We start from the raw sequence: 16,318 nt of genomic DNA, 5'->3' as shown, positions 1-16,318 counted from the left end.
GACACGCTCAGGTGGAACAAACTTAAATGTGCGCTTTTTTTCAATGCTGATTTGAATGTCTGTCATTGAGAAAACAGAGAAGTGTCAAATGTTTTTTTTCGCAAACATCCTTTCTGAATTTAAAAAAATAATCCTCGAAGTAAATCATCTAGTTTTTCAAACGTATCTGTAATCTGATTACAATAGTTTTGCTGGTAACGTGACGGATTACAGTTACCGTTTTTATGTAGTCCCTTATATGTAGCGGATTGTAATCCGTTACTCCCCAACCCTGACTGTGTGTATCCTGTACGTATGACTAAAATACCACATCAAACGGAAATTTGATCTTGAAACGTGAACATTTTAGAAATAGGCGGGGTTTATGACATTGTGGGTGTGGTAACTAGGGACAACCGTCTTATGGAAGTGACGTCAAGGTGTCATCATGTAAAGATGGCGACTCATCACAGGCAGAATGCTGCTGGGCGGAGAAAAGTGCAGGTAAATCACTAATGTATCTATCTTGTCATGCAGTTGCGTGCAGAGTAAAGATTTTTCAATTCGCATTATTACGCGATACTTATCCGTGGAAATGTATCTCTTGCCTGCTCGTCCGTGGATGTCTTTGAACCCTCAACGTGTGGCGGGCAAGTGCCGCCGGTCACTCCTCACTCGGCTCTGGCATTACTAGCAGAGAGTTAGCTAGTTTAGCTTGCTGCTACTCAATACATTCTGCGGCCCGCTGCAAATGACTCAATTCGTTTGACGGAGACCGTGTCTCGTGTTTAATGGGTTGTCAAGGGATTTGCATGTGAACGTGCGGGGTTGTTATTTCAGGTAACTAGAGACTTTGAAGATTTACCCCGCGCCCACCCTCACGAGCTAGCTGGTTAGCTAGAAAATCACATCCCCTTTAGCAAGCTAGCTATGTGGTATACAAACAGTCGGATGGTGCAATTATCTTTGTCCGATTACAATTGCATAGCCTTAATCCTATGCAATTGCTCGACGTCAGCAAACTGCTGTCACACACACATGCTTTACGAATGATGGCATGCAGTATGTTCAATAAGTTCGTGTTCTTGTCCTCTAATGCAATATGATTTACTCTGTATCCATTCAATAATGTTAGTTTGTATGTACATTGCCTTCAAAGTATTCACCCATTGACGTTAAACTTGTTTTGTTATTACAAATTGGGATTAACATGGATTTAGTTGTTGTCAAAGTGGATGAAAAATTGTATTTAAAAAAATATTAATGTAATATATTTATTACATAAGTATTCAACCCCCTGAGTCAATACATGTTAGAATCACCTTTGGCAGCTGTGAGTCTTTCTGGGTAAGTCTTTAAGTGTTACACACCTGGATTGTACACACCTGGATTGTACACTATTTCCCTGTTTTTTTACTCTTCAAGCTCTGTCAAGTTGGTTGTTTATCATTGCTAGTCAGCCATTTTCATGTCTTGCCATAGATTTTTCAAGTGGATTTATGTCAACTGTAACTAGGCAACTCAGGAACATTCAATGTTGTCTTGGTAAGCAACTTGAGTGTATATTTGGCTTTGTTTTAGGTTATTGTCCAGCTGAAAGGTTAATTTGACTGTCTGTTGAGAACCAGACTGAACCAGGTTTTCCTCTAGGATTATGTCCATTTTCTATTCTGAAAAACTCACTAGTCCAGTACATTACCAGTGTTTACAAGCCATTTGACACTTGATTAGTTTCAGCAAGTGCCTACATGTTGTTATAAAATGAACAAAAATATAAATGCAACGTGTGAAGTGTTGGTCCCATGAATCATGAGGTGAAATAAAAGATCCAAGTTTTCCATATGCACAAAAAGCTTATTTCTCTAAAGTTGTGCACAAATTTGTTTACATCTGTGTTAGTGAGCATTTATCCTTTGCCAAGACAATCCATCCACCTGACAGGTGTGGTATATCAAGAAGCTGATTAAACAGCATGATCATTTCTCAGGTGCACCTTGTGCTGGGGACAATAAAAGGCCACTCTAAAATGTGCAGTTTTGTCAACACAATGCCACAGATGTCTCAAGTTCTGAGGGAGCGTGCAATTGGCATGCTGACTGCAGGAATGTCAACCAGAGCAGTTGCCAGAATTTAATGTTCATTTATCTACCGTAAGCCACCTCCAACATTGTTTTAGAGAATTTGCAGTATGTCCAACTGGCCTCAATTGCAGACCATGTGTAACCATGCCAGCCCAGGACCTCCACATCAAATTTTATTGGTCACATACACATGGTTAGCAGATGCTAATGCGAGTGTAGCGAAATGCTTGTGCAAATCAAATCAATCCCAGAACAGCAAAGTACATTGTGAAGATGCTGGAGGAAACGGGGACAAAAGTATCTATATCCACAGTGAAACTAGTCCTATATTGACATAACCTGAAAGGCCGCTTAGCAAGGAAGAAGCCACTGCTCCAAAACCGCCATTAAAAGCCAGACTACGGTTTGCAACTGCACATGGGGACAAAGATGGTACTTTTTGGAGAAATGTCCTCTGGTCTGATGAAACAAAAATAGAACTGTTTGGCCATAATGACCATTATGTTTGTGGGAAAAGGGGGAGGCTTGCAAGCTGAAGAACACCATCCCAACCATGAAGCACGGGGGTGGTAGCATCAGGTTATGGGGCTGCTTTGCTGCAGGAGGGACTGGTGCACTTCACAAATTAGCATCATGAGAAAGGAAAATAATGTGGATGCATTGAAGCAACATCAGTCAGGAAGTTAAAGCTTGGTCGCAAATGGGTTTTCCAAATGAACAATGACCCCAAGCATACTTCCATAGTTGTGGCAAAATGGCTTAAGGACAACAAAGTCAAGGTATTGGAGTGGCCATCACAAAGCCCTGACCTCAATCCTACGGTAAAAGTGCAATATGTGTCATGTAAAAAAAGCTAACGTTTAAGTTCCTTGCTCAGAACATATGAAAGCTGGTTGTTCAATATTCCCAGTTAAGAAGTTTTAGGTTGTAGTTAGTATAGGAATTATGACGCGTCGACTATTTTTTTCTATACCATTTGTATTTCGTATACCTTTGACTATTGGATGTTCTAATAGGCACTTTAGTGTTGCCAGCCTAATCTCAGGAGTTGATAGGCTTGAAGTCATGAACAGAGCTGTGCTTCAAGCATTGCCAAGATCTGCTGACAAATGCAGGAAAGTTTGAATGAATGCTTACGAGCCTGCTGCTGACTGAGCGGCAGTAGGCAGACTGCTCTATCAAATCATAGACTTAATTATAATATAGTAAACACACACATGAGCCTTCGTAAACCAAATCCGTAAACTATCATTTAAAAAACAAAACGTTTATTCTTTCAGTGAAATATGGAACTGTTCCGTATTTTATTGAACGGGTGGCAACCCTAAGTCTAAATATTGCTCTTACATTGCACAACCTTCAATGTTATGTCATAATTATGTCAAATTAGTTCGCAACGAGCCAGGCGGCCCAAACTGTTGCATATACCCTGACTCTGTGTGCGTGCAATGAACACGAGAAGTGACACAATTTCCCTAGTTATTATTGCCTTCTAACCTTAATTTCTTTTAACTAAATACTTCTCAACCTGCGTATCTACTTCTGTGTATTGATTTTAAGAAAGGCATTGATGTTTATGGTTAGGTACATTGGTGCAACGATTGGGCATTTGTTAAATTATCATTTATTTGGCAAAGTAGGCTGTGATTCAATGATAAATTAGCAGGCACTGCATTGATTATATGCAACGCAGGACAAGCTAGTTGACCTAGTAATATCATCAACCATTTGTAGTTAGTTTTTTTTTTTTTTAATAAGAAGTTTAATGCTAGCTAGCAACTTTCCTTGGCTCCTTGCTGCACTCGCGTAACAGGTGGTCAGCCTGCCACGCAGTTCCCTCGTGGGATGCAATGTAATCGGGGTCCAAAATTGGCAATTACCGATTGTTATGAAAACTTGAAATCGGCCCTAATTAATCGGCCATGCCGATTATTCGGTCGCCCTCTAATGTATACAAAATTCCTGGAAGCTGAAAATGTCCCAGTTCTTCCATGGCCTGCATACTCGCCAGACATGCCACCCATTGAGCATATTTGGGATGGCCTGGATCAACGTGTACGACAGCGTGTTCCAATTCCCGCCGATATCCATAGACTTCGCACAGCCATTGAAGAGGAGTGGGATAACATTCCACAGGCCACAATCAACAGCCTGATCAACTCTATTGGAAGGAGATGTGTCGCAGCCCAAACCGATGCATGAGGCCAGATACTGACTGGTTTTCTGATCCACGCCCCTACCTTTCTTAAGGTATCTGTGACCAACCGATGCATGTTTTCCCATTCATGTGAAATCCATAGATTAGGGCCTAATGTATTTAAATCGACTGATTTCCTTATATGAACTGTAACTCAGTAAAAATCAATGTCAAGGATTCACCAGAAACAATCCCAATCCATCTTCATTTTGTTATGTGGTTCAAATTGCACTCATATCCAATTCTCTGTGCAGGTGTCCTATGTGATTAGGGATGAGGTGGAGAAGTATAACCGCAATGGGGTGAACGCCCTGCAGCTCGACCCGGCATTGAACCGCCTCTTCACAGCTGGCCGAGACTCCATCATTAGGATATGGAGCGTCAACCAGCACAAGGTAACCTGTCCGTCACCTACACACTTAACCTGGCAGGATGCCATCCTATCTTGACCCTTTGAACGCTTTTACTCTAGGCCACACTGTGATAGTTTCCGCTAAATAACACAGCCACAAAGTCAGATTCCACAGCCATAAAGTCTAAATTTGTTGATTGCTTGCATCCTATCACTTTTAAACTGTATTGGAGGAGAGGCTCCAAGGTCCCGGCCCTTTGACTTTCTTCTCCAATATGGGGGAGATGTGAGGTGTCAAGTAAAGAGAAATTGAGAAAGAGCTGATATGTCAGATGTATAGATGTACAGACCAATATCCATGGTCAATGTTCGAATGAAAAGCGCCAAGCTTTTTGTTGTGCTGTTATTGTAATTGATTGTCATAGAATACTTGCATAAACCCACTGATATTGCAGCATAAGTCTTATTTATTGCAGCAGGACCCGTACATTGCATCGATGGAACACCACACGGACTGGGTCAATGACATCGTCCTCTGTTGCAATGGGAAGACATGTGAGTGTGATGTTAAGCCAGAGTTTAAGTTCTCTGAGAACAGTGTCGGACAGAGCCCTACCCCATCAGAGTGGATAGCCTGTATTTTTTATTATTAAAGAATGATCACTGAAACACAACTACATTTTAGGACATATCCATCACATGCAAATTGGAAACTGTTTTATGAATATTTGCTTGTACAGTGCCTACAGAATGGATTCACACCCCTTGACTTTCCACATTTCTTTTGTTACAAAGTGGGATTTAAATGGATCTAATTATCATTTTTTTGTCAATGATCTACACAAAATACTCTGTCAAAGTAGAAGAAAAAAATCAATAATATATTTTTGATGAAAAGTATTCAACCCCCTGAGTCAATACATGTTAGAATCACTTTGGCAGCGATTACAGCTGTCAGTCTTTCTGGGTAAGTCTCTTAAGAGCGTTGCAAACCTGTATTGTACAATATTTGCCAGTTATTTTTATTTTTTTACTCTTCAAGCTCTGTCGAGTTGGTTGTTGATCATTGCCATTTTCAAGTTTTGCCATAGATTTTCAAGCCAATTAAAGTAAACTGTAACTAGGCCACTCAGGAACATTCAATGTGGTATTGGTAAGCAGCTCTAGTTCAATGTGGTATTGGTAAGCACTCTAGTTCAATGTGAACATCTCAATGTGGTATTGGTAAGCAGTTCAATGTGGTATTGGTAAGCAGCTCTAGTTCAATGTGGTATTGGTAAGCAGCTCTAGTTCAATGTGGTATTGGTAAGCAGCTCTAGTTCAATGTGGTATTGGTAAGCAGCTCTAGTTCAATGTGGTATTGGTAAGCAGCTCTAGTTCAATGTGGTATTGGTAAGCAGCTCTAGTGTATATTTAGCCTTGAGTTTTAGGTTATTGTCCTGCTAAACGGTGGATTTTTGTCTCCCAGTGTCTGTTGGAAAGCAGACTGAACCAGGTTTTCCTCTAGGACTTTGCCTATGCAAAGTCCTTGTCCTAAGAAACTCCCTAGTCCTTGCCGGTGACAAGTATACCCTTAACATGATGCTGCCACCACCGTGTTTGAAAATATGAAGAATGGTACTCAGTGACGTGTTTTCCCCAAACTAAAAGCTCAGTTCTTTTTGCAGTATTATTTTAGTGCCTTATTGCAAACAGGATGCATGTTTTGTAATATGTTTTTATTCTGTACAGGCTTCCTTTTCACTCAGTCATTTATACTGAACAAAAATATAAATGGAACATGTAAGTGTTGGTTTCATGAAGTTAAATAAAAGATCCCCCAATTTTTTTATTTTTTTTTTTTACATCAGCACAAAAAGCTTATTTCTCTAAAATGTTGTACACAAATTTGTTAACATTCCTGTTAGTGAGCATTTCTCTTTTGTCAAGAAAATCCATCCAGGTTTAGCATATCAAGAAGCTGAATAAACTTCATAATCATTGCACATGTGCACCTTGTGCTTAGGACAATAAACGGCAACTCTAAAATGTTTTGTCACACAACACAATGCCACAGTTGTCTCAAGTTGGGGGAGCTTGCAATTGGCATGTTGACTGCAGAAATGTCCGCCAGAGAATTTAATGTTTATCTACCATAAGCCGCCTCCAACATCGTTTTAGAGAATTTGGCAGTACGTCCAACCAGCCTCACTACCGCAGACCATGTGTAACCACGCCAGCCCAGGACCTCCACATCTAACTTCTTCACCTGTGGGATTGTCTGAGACCAGCCACCCGGGCAGCTGATGAAACTGAAGAGTATTTCTGTCTGAAATAAAGCCCTTTTTGTGGGGATAAAACTAATTCTGATTGGCTCCGCCTGGCTCCCCAGTGGTTGGCCTTGCACCATCCAAAGTGTCATAACTTCCCCACGATCAAAGGGATATTCAATGTCTGCTTTTTTTTTGGACCCATCTACCAATGGGTGCCCTTTGCGAGGCATTGGAAAACCTCACTGGTGTGTGTAGTTGAATCTGTGTTTAAAATTAACTGCTTGACTGAGGGTCCCATGTAATTATGTGTGGGTACAGCGATGGGGTATTCATTCAAAAATCCTAAAGTTATTCCGGCTTGCCATAACGGAGGTTGAATACTTATTGACTCAAGACATTCCAACTTTTTATTTTTAATTAATTTATGAGAACATCGTTCCACTTTGAAATCTAAATGTAATCAAATTTAGGTTGTAACACAACAAAATGTGAAAGTCAGGTGGTGTGAATACTTCCTGTCGGCACTGTATATATTTAGAATGTTTTGCAGTCTGGTACAGTTAAGCCTGCAAGCCATTTTTATAAATAAGTTGTAAAGCCATATTACCTTTTCCTATTGATGCTGTGTCTGAATCATCTCACTCTGTATTCCAGTGATATCTGCTTCCTCAGACACCACAGTGAAAGTCTGGAATGCGCATAAGGGATTCTGCATGTCCACATTGCGAACACACAAGGTAAGCAATACCATACTGATAGCTCCAAAATAGCACACCTCTAATCCCATTTCAAGTGGCATCACAAAGGCCTGAATGCGATCTTAAGAATAGTACCCAGTGTTCATACATCTTCGTTTTGAGATCAATGCATATTTAAAGCAAAAGTTACGATGCAGCTGAAGAGAAATAAAGTATTACATTTAGCATGCACATTTCAAGATCTGTGCTTTAGCCTAATCGGAACCAAAATGTAATTTTAAAAGCACAGAGACTTGGCATCAAACCCTATGGTTTTGTCTGTACAGGACTATGTCAAAGCCTTAGCCTATGCCAAGGACAAGGAGTTGGTGGCCTCAGCGGGGCTGGACAGACAGATCTTCCTATGGGACGTCAACACACTAACAGCACTGACTGCCTCCAATAACACTGTCACCAGTGAGTATGCTCTCTCATCTGGATCACGTTCATTCAGCACCAAACTGGAAAAAAAAGTACTAACCGGGGGAGGGATTACCTGGACTGTTAATTTAATTTTCTTCTTCCAAATGTTTTCTGTTGCATGCCCTAATGAACATAACTCAGCTACCATGTCATAGGCACACCCTGGACTGAGTATTTTAAATGTTCACTGGACTACTTGGAATGTACTGTACAGATATAGATAGATGTACTGTATGTCTGGAGGAATCGCTCATTGAAGACGATATCTGTTCGAATGCTCATACGAACCTCACTAACCTACTATTTGTGATGTAAATTGAGTATGTACTAGGCTTATTGGATATAGTTAGTATGCCAAAAGTTTCCAGATGTTGTACTACATTCACCAAAATACGAAGCATACAAGCAGTAGACACTATTTCCGTGCATAATGCAGTTCTTCGTAAATGGGCGTGGCTTCACAACATTTTCAGATTTGACGATGCAGCCGAAGTCTGACGAGAGCGGATACAAATGAATTGCTTTAACTAATTATGACATGTTAAGACCATGTTGATCAGTAAAGTAATGCCTTTTCAAATAACTTGCGTTACACCTTATGTTGGTGTAGTTGCTTGTATGTACCGTTATGTTAGCTAGCTACCTAAAGGTCGTTGGCTACTAATAGATCAAACTTGCAGTATATTAACTATATAACTACCCAACGTTTATTGACTTGATTAGTTACGTCATTCTTCAGTTAGCTAAGTGGTATAGTTGTTGTGCGTTCTCAATGGACATTGTTAATGAAGTTGTAAGATGTCTAGCTAGTATATATGCATTAAGTATGTAGTATGTTAGTATAGGTATTCGAACACAGCTAATGTCCTCAAGTACACATCAATTTGAATGATGGCCATGGGTATCTTTACGGGTCTTTAAGTGCCACTGACTAACCAGAAGTCTGTTGAGACAGACCTGAGTGTTGTAACTATGCTGTTGTCGTCTCCCAGCCTCCTCACTGAGTGGGAACAAAGACTCCATCTACAGTCTGGCTATGAATCAGATGGGCACCGTCATTGTGTCAGGGTCCACTGAAAAGGTGGGTTCTTAAATCACATTTGTATTGATATATTCTTAATGTTTCCAGTGGTGTGATGACATTTGTTATAATACTTCCAGCTAACTGAAGCTGATTTATTTTACTGCCATTTTCTAAAGTGAGATTTGTTTAATTTTATCTCAATATCAAATCATTTATGGGTAACAATTAAGTACCTTTACTGTGATTGTTTAATTAAAATGGTCAAAAACGAAAATAGGTTCTTAGCAAACAGCAATTTCTGGGAGTGGTCTGAGTGGGGAGGGGAAAACTAGCTGTTATTGGCTGAGAGGTTTGGAACTCTTTTTCTCATTGGTCTATTAACTGAATTACTGCCAGTTTTTGTTGGTGGGACACACCATGAACGAGTTTGCCACCAAGAAAAATGTAAACCTCTGCGTGTAAGAGTTCCACCAACAAAATCCTGAAACTATATTTTTGTAATTTTTTTTTTTTTTTGGTTTGGCAATTCAAAATTAACTTTTTTTTCCATATACCTCATAAAGAGTGAATGTGCCCTTTTAAAGGTACTGAGAGTTTGGGATCCTCGAACCTGTGCCAAACTGATGAAGTTGAAAGGCCACACTGACAATGTCAAATCATTACTGCTAAACAGGGATGGCACTCAGGTAAGGATGTCCCTTAAAAATCGAATCTTGTCCCTCACCTTTAAAAATGTCAGCCACTGGTACTCTTTTGTGGAAGTCTTTATTTTTCATATAGGGACAAAGAGGACTACATTTAAAAAAAAATACAATTTGGAGGATTTCTGGAATCAGCAGGGAATGAACGAGGGATGCCTCCAACCTGAAATTTTCAACTGGGATTTTGCCTTCCTAATGTTACAGCTCTCTTTTTCCGCCCAGTGTCTCTCGGGCAGCTCAGACGGGACTATCCGGTTGTGGTCGCTGGGGCAGCAGCGGTGCATCGCCACCTACCGGGTGCACGATGAGGGCGTATGGGCCCTACAGGTCAACGAGGCCTTCACGCATGTCTACTCTGGTGGCCGTGACCGCAAGATCTACTGCACTGACCTGAGGAACCCAGAGCTCCGTATGCTCATCTGTGAGGAGAAGGCCCCTGTCCTCAAGGTGAGAGGGGTGTGGTTACTGGGATACTCTGAGCAGAGGGCATACTGGGAAATGTAGTTGCAACATCTGTAACTTGTAGATATTAGGCCTGGATGTTTATTGGACTTAGGTATTTTGAGCCATATACAATCCAATCATAATGTTAGTGTTTTTTCTTATCTCAGCCTTAAAGGCCCAGTGCTGTCAAAAAATGTATTTTCCTGTGTGTTATATATATTTACACACTATGAGGTTGGAATAATACTGTGCAATTGTGAAAGTGATGATAATGCCCTGTTAGTGTAAGAGATGTTTGAAAATACCACCTGAAATTTCAGCCTGTTTTGGTAGGATGGAGTTTTGGCCTGCCGGGTGACATCACCAAAATTCTTGCTTGAGAAATCGCTCTTTGCTAAGAAGCTATTTTTCTTTCTATTTTACAGTTGTAATTTTAAACAAACATAGTAAGGTACTAAATTGTTACCAAGAAATGATTTTATATTGAGATAAAACTGGCTGCATTTGGCCTTTTAAGTGAAGGCTGCTCTGTCTCTCCCTGGTTCAGATGGAGCTGGACCGCTCAGCTGACCCCCCCACGGCCCTCTGGGTCTCCACCACCAAGTCCACCGTCAACAAATGGGTAAGCATCATAGCTGGAGTGGAACAGGGGTTTTATATGAGTAACTGATATGTTAATATTACATGGAAGTAGAATTAAACTGGATATAACACAGTAGAAACAAAGAATTCCGTATAGCCTGTGTGTCTCTTCTAAGATAACCTTGTGTCTGTATACTTTTAATGCAATGTTCACTCCCTGATTTTAATGTTTCCTGTCATGATTCATTGAAGTCTCTGAAGGGCATTCACAATTTCCGAGCATCTGGAGATTACGACAACGACTGCACTACTCCCCTGACGCCTCTCTGCACACAGCCCGAGCAGGTTGTTAAAGGTAAACATTTAACTTCATAAGTTTGTATCTTTTGTATTGCAAATTCTGGTATTTAGAATGTAATAGATATTGTACACTGAGTGTACAAAACATTATGAACACCTGCTCTTTCTGACCTGGTGAATCCAGGTGAAAGCTATGATCCGTTATTGACTTGTTAAATCCACTTCAGTCAGTGTAGAGGAGACGGGTTAAAGAAGGATTTTTAAGCTTTGAAGCAATTGAGACATGGATTGTCTGTCTGCCGTTCAGAGGGTGAAGGCAAGAAGGCAAAATATTTCAGTGCCTTTGAACGGGGAAAGGTAGTATGTGCCAGGTGCTGTAGTTTGTGGCAAGAACTGCAACGCTGCTGGGTTTTTCACGCTCAACCGTTTCCCATGTGTATCAAGAACGATCCACGACCCAAAGGACATCATGACACAACTGTGGGAAGCATTGGGGTCAACATGGGCCAACATCCCTGTGGAATGCATTTGACACCTTGTAGCGTCCATGCCCCGACGAATTGAGGCCATTCTGAGGGCAAACGGGGGGGTGCAATTCAATATTAGGAGGGTGTTCTTAATGTTTTGTACACTGTACGCTCTAGGCATAAATGGGTGTCATGTGTATTTCTGTCCACTAGGCGGAGCCAGCATTATTCAGTGCCACATTCTGAATGACAAGAGACATATACTAACCAAAGATACCAACAACAACGTTGCATACTGGGATATTTTAAAGGTGCGTGCCCATTGCCTTCTGTGTTTTACATTTGGGTTTTCTGCCATCTTCCGTCTCTCTGCCATCTCTTCGTTTGCCATATTTTTTGATTGAATACCTCTTGTCCTCATTCAGGCGTGTAAAGGGGAAGACCTGGGAAAGATGGAGTTCGACGAAGAGATTAAAAAGAGGTTTAAAATGGTGTATGTGCCAAACTGGTTCTCTGTGGATCTTAAGACTGGGGTAAGATGATCCTGCCTTCTTTTTTTGCTTTGGACAGTAATAGCAAATGTAGGACAGTGATTTGCCTTAATTTTAATGCACATATTCCGTTGGGTAGATGTTGACCATCACGCTGGATGAGAGTGACTGCTTTGCTGCGTGGGTGTCGGCCAAGGATGCAGGCTTCTCCAGTCCTGACGGGGCTGATCCCAAATGTGAGCGCTTTTAAAATAAAATGTACTGCCATGCAAAATCAAGTGGACTTTTTCCCACACAAAGTGAATATGGTCCCATATGTGCAGTACCGTCGGTATAGAGTTGTCTTCTCTTCTAGTGAACCTGGGTGGACTGCTGCTGCAGGCCTTACTGGAGTATTGGCCCCGGACACACGTCAACCCTATGGATGAAGAAACTGAGATGAACCACGGTGCGCTGTTACACACACACACACACACACACACTTGCAAAAAAGGCATTTCAATGTACTTGTGCATGTGACATTAACACTTGAAAAACACACTTACACCTACTACTGTAGTAATATGTATATAATAATAATATAAAGTAAAATGCAGGCAGCCTTTGATATTCTTCTGACGTTATTGAGTTGAATTAAATCTATCAGTGATAGTCCATGTTCTGAGGGTGTGTGTGTGTCTGTCTTCAGTGAACGGGGAGCATGAGAGCAGGATACAGAAAGGTAACGGCTACTTCCATGTTCCCCCTCACACGCCAGTCATCTTTGGAGAGGCAGGGGGAAGGACCCTGTTCAGGTAAAATACACAGCGTTACTTAGAATACTTGAAATATGAACATTTTCCATCCGTGCTGCTGTTGAAGTCTGTGCTAAACCGCCCTGTCACAGTCAGACATGGTTGGAAATAGTACTGGTTTTCGTTGAAATACTGTACCTAAGCGGCACTCAATCAAGCTTTTGCCAGTGTAACGGAACCAATGGAATAGTCCAAGAAGTGCAAACCCCACCCACCCGGCCCTCTCTTTCTCCAGGTTGTTGTGTCGAGACTCGGGTGGTGAAACTGAGTCCATGTTGCTCAACGAGACCGTGCCACAGTGGGTCATCGACATTACCGTGGATGTGAGCTCTCAACCTATTATTAATGATAAATATAATACATGTACAGTCCCAGTCAAAAGTTGACACACCTCCTCATTCAAGGGTTTTTCTTTTATTTGTACTATTTTCTACATTGTACAATAACAGTGAAGACCTCAAAACTATGAATTAACACATATGGAATTATGTAGTAACCAAAAAAGTGTTAAACATATCAAAATATATTTAAAATTATTCAAAGTAGCCACCTGTTGCCTTGATGACAGCTTTGCACACTCCTCTGTGACTGGTACTGTCTATATCTTCTAACATTACAGTATTATAGCTAATTGTGTATTGTTGATACAATATGGTTCTCATGTTTGATTCTTCCCTGTGATTTAGAAAAATATGCCCAAATTCAACAAAATCCCATTCTACCTCCAGCCTCATTCTTCCTCTGGTGCAAAAACCTTAAAGAAGTAAGTACAACATTTTAAACCGACAATCTGTTTTTCTGTTCCTATTATTGTTCTTTGTTCATCCTTCCCTGCGAAACACATTTTCCTAATGGTATCATTCACTTGAACTATTTCTCACCGTTCAATGTTCTAAGCTTGCAGTTATGTTCCAACGTTGTGGTTCTTCCGTAGGGACCGTCTGTCGGCCAGCGACATGCTCCAGGTGAGGAAGGTGATGGAACACGTATATGAGAAGATCATAAACCTGGACAACGAGTCTCAGACAGGGGCCTCGGGGAACAACGACAAGCCCAGCGAGCAGCAGAAGGAGGAGGAGGACGTGGCCGTGCTGGCCGAGGAAAAGATTGAGCTGCTCTGTCAGGATCAGGTACTGTACAAAAACCCTACCTCTTCAAAGAGTATCTTAAACAAACCCCCCCCCCCCTTTTCTAGCTCTGACTTTGCTGATAGCTACTTTGTTGAGGAAAAGTGTACTTTCTATGCCTGTGATATATAGTTGTCCCACCTAGCTATTTTCAGATGAAAACACTAACTGTAAGTCCACTCTGAATCTGCTGAATGACTAAAATGTATTAATATATGTTCTCACTTTTCGTTGTCTGTAGGTATTGGATCCCAACATGGACCTGCGGACGGTCAAGCATTTTATCTGGAAGAGTGGTGGAGACCTAACCCTTCACTATCGGCAGAAGTCCACGTGAGGTCACCGGTGTCATCTTGTGCTATCCTGACCACCACCATCTCCTTCTTCTGGAACCAAACATGGACTGTTCAAACTCATCCAACCAGATCCATGTGTTAGTAACACAAACCTGTGCTCAACGACTCCTTGTTAGAGCCTTATAACCCCTCAGAAAGCATTTGTTTGGTCCGTAGCCAGAGTGTCACACAATAATCACTATTCTCCAATCAGCCAGAACACACAAGGAGAAAGGAGGGTAACTATTGTTACTGTGTACAGTGAATGGACTGAAGACATTTCCAGGGCATTTTAAGGTTCTTTGTCATTTAGGTTTTATTTTATGACGTTTCCTTGCCTCCTTTTTGTTATTATTTTTTCCTTTTTTGTAAGTAAGATTTTTATTGACATGCCCATCTTCCGAGAGAGAAGGCGTGACAACCAGCTTGAGAAAGTCACTATGCTTGGGGGTTCACTTTGTGACATGAGTATGTTTTTAGTTTTTGTTGGGGTCCCCCCCTCCCATACATTCCTAGAACATGCTTGTTTCCGGCCACCTATCACCACCCTTCATCCTCGTCCATGGTTAGGAAAGGGTTTATTGAGGAACATTTTCTGGATAGTCAGGTGATCAAACCAATCAAAGACTTGACAGAATGTAAAGACATGACCATGTTTATTGTATGTCGTGTGATATTCCTCAGTTACCTCGGTTTGGCAACTGACTGATGTATTGAAAGCTGCTTTGCGAAGCTTCTCTCACCAAATGGACACACAAGTACACATTCCCCATACTATCTCTTTAGCGAACACTTAAATTACTGAACCTAGCTTTCTTCTTGTAAATAGACTGTCATATTTTATAAGCAACTTGGCACAAGTTGTACTTCTGATCATCAGGAACATTTATATTTACTTTTTGTTTTTTTAGCAAAACCTATGTTATTTTCAAAAGGGTGCTTTCTCATGTAAAAATATATATCATTAAAATCACATGTCAAGAAGCAACAGGTATGTACAATTTAAAGGACCCACTGAATCAGGATGTTTATAGGCTACTGTACTGTATTTGAGAGCAAAGCTAAATTGTTGTCATTGGCATTACCCATGACAGTCTGCTGCTAAATCGGCCTATATCCATTATACACTGACAAAGTTTATGGGGGGATATTCTTGAGGAAAGTGGAGGGATTCACAACTTTTTTTTTATGCCAATGAAATGAAGACTGTGCTCTCAAACTCCAACAATGTGAATTTCACAGTGTTATAGCAAATGTATTATAATAAAGAATTTATTTGATTTTAATCCTAAAGAAACTTTGGTTGTTGTATTATCTCTACATTAAAAGCTACTAAAGAATTATATGCCTCTGTATCCACAACCGCTTATGCTCTGAAGTGCTGATTGTAACTTAATATATACTGTGGGTGCATAAGCTCATAATAAATTAGCCAACATGACAATAACATGCTTTTGAATTTCAGAGGAAGATGAATTGCATTGATCCGAGACTTAAGATCAGAACTCACATTGCTGAATTCCAGGACACAAAAGGCTACCACTTGCAATGTGGAATATGATATTTGTCTTGGAATACAAATGTTGCTGGAAGCAGATGTGCAGTTGTCATGGTCTGAGATCTGTCAGCTATGGGTCTGTACATCTGCAAGTATGTGTAAGTGTTCAACTATACAGTATGTATGTGTGTGTGTGTATATATGTATATATATATATACAGTCATCCCTGAAGCTCTCTTAATCTATATCTCCAGATTGTTTCCAGAGAGCCCATCAGGGATCATCAACTAGAATCAGCCACTTGACGATTTATTTCTTGAACGGATGGTCAGGGGACCGGAACATAATTACAAATAATTTGTAGACTGCAAATTGACAGCAAGAAGCCCAAACAGATTTAATATTTGAAATTGGGGCCACGGCCGCCAGTTGGGGAACCCCGCATGGTTCGATCTGACCAATTATTTATATATACACTAGATGACAGACGGGGAGCTGTTTTGAAGCTAACATGGCTCCATCTTGGCACTCCC

The 16,318-nt window shown here is 40.8% G+C and overlaps 1 protein-coding gene across 2 annotated transcripts; it reads left to right on the top strand.

Annotated features, from left to right (window-relative positions):
• The first annotated feature begins 418 nt into the window (after positions 1 to 418).
• Positions 419 to 15,583, top strand: LOC135522884 (WD repeat-containing protein 48-like). Of its 2 annotated transcripts, none has more exons than XM_064949548.1 (19): positions 419 to 483; positions 4,512 to 4,652; positions 5,089 to 5,164; positions 7,516 to 7,598; positions 7,886 to 8,015; positions 9,014 to 9,102; positions 9,630 to 9,731; positions 9,969 to 10,193; positions 10,738 to 10,812; positions 11,025 to 11,127; positions 11,753 to 11,850; positions 11,965 to 12,072; positions 12,170 to 12,266; positions 12,386 to 12,478; positions 12,719 to 12,824; positions 13,060 to 13,147; positions 13,511 to 13,587; positions 13,759 to 13,954; positions 14,193 to 15,583. In XM_064949548.1, the coding sequence occupies exons 1-19, from the start codon at positions 436 to 438 to the stop codon at positions 14,286 to 14,288; spliced, it is 2,031 nt and encodes a 676-aa protein (XP_064805620.1). In that variant the 5' UTR covers positions 419 to 435; the 3' UTR covers positions 14,289 to 15,583. The 2 variants fall into 2 exon arrangements, with proteins under 2 accessions (XP_064805620.1, XP_064805619.1); XM_064949547.1 differs by having other exon boundaries at positions 5,086 to 5,164.
• Positions 15,584 to 16,318: the final 735 nt, after the last annotated feature.

The sequence above is a fragment of the Oncorhynchus masou genome, chromosome 30 (genome assembly GCF_036934945.1).
Source record: "Oncorhynchus masou masou isolate Uvic2021 chromosome 30, UVic_Omas_1.1, whole genome shotgun sequence".
Classification (NCBI taxonomy): domain Eukaryota; kingdom Metazoa; phylum Chordata; class Actinopteri; order Salmoniformes; family Salmonidae; genus Oncorhynchus; species Oncorhynchus masou.
Note: the sequence above shows the minus strand (reverse complement) of the source record. Positions and strands in the feature narration are given on the sequence as shown.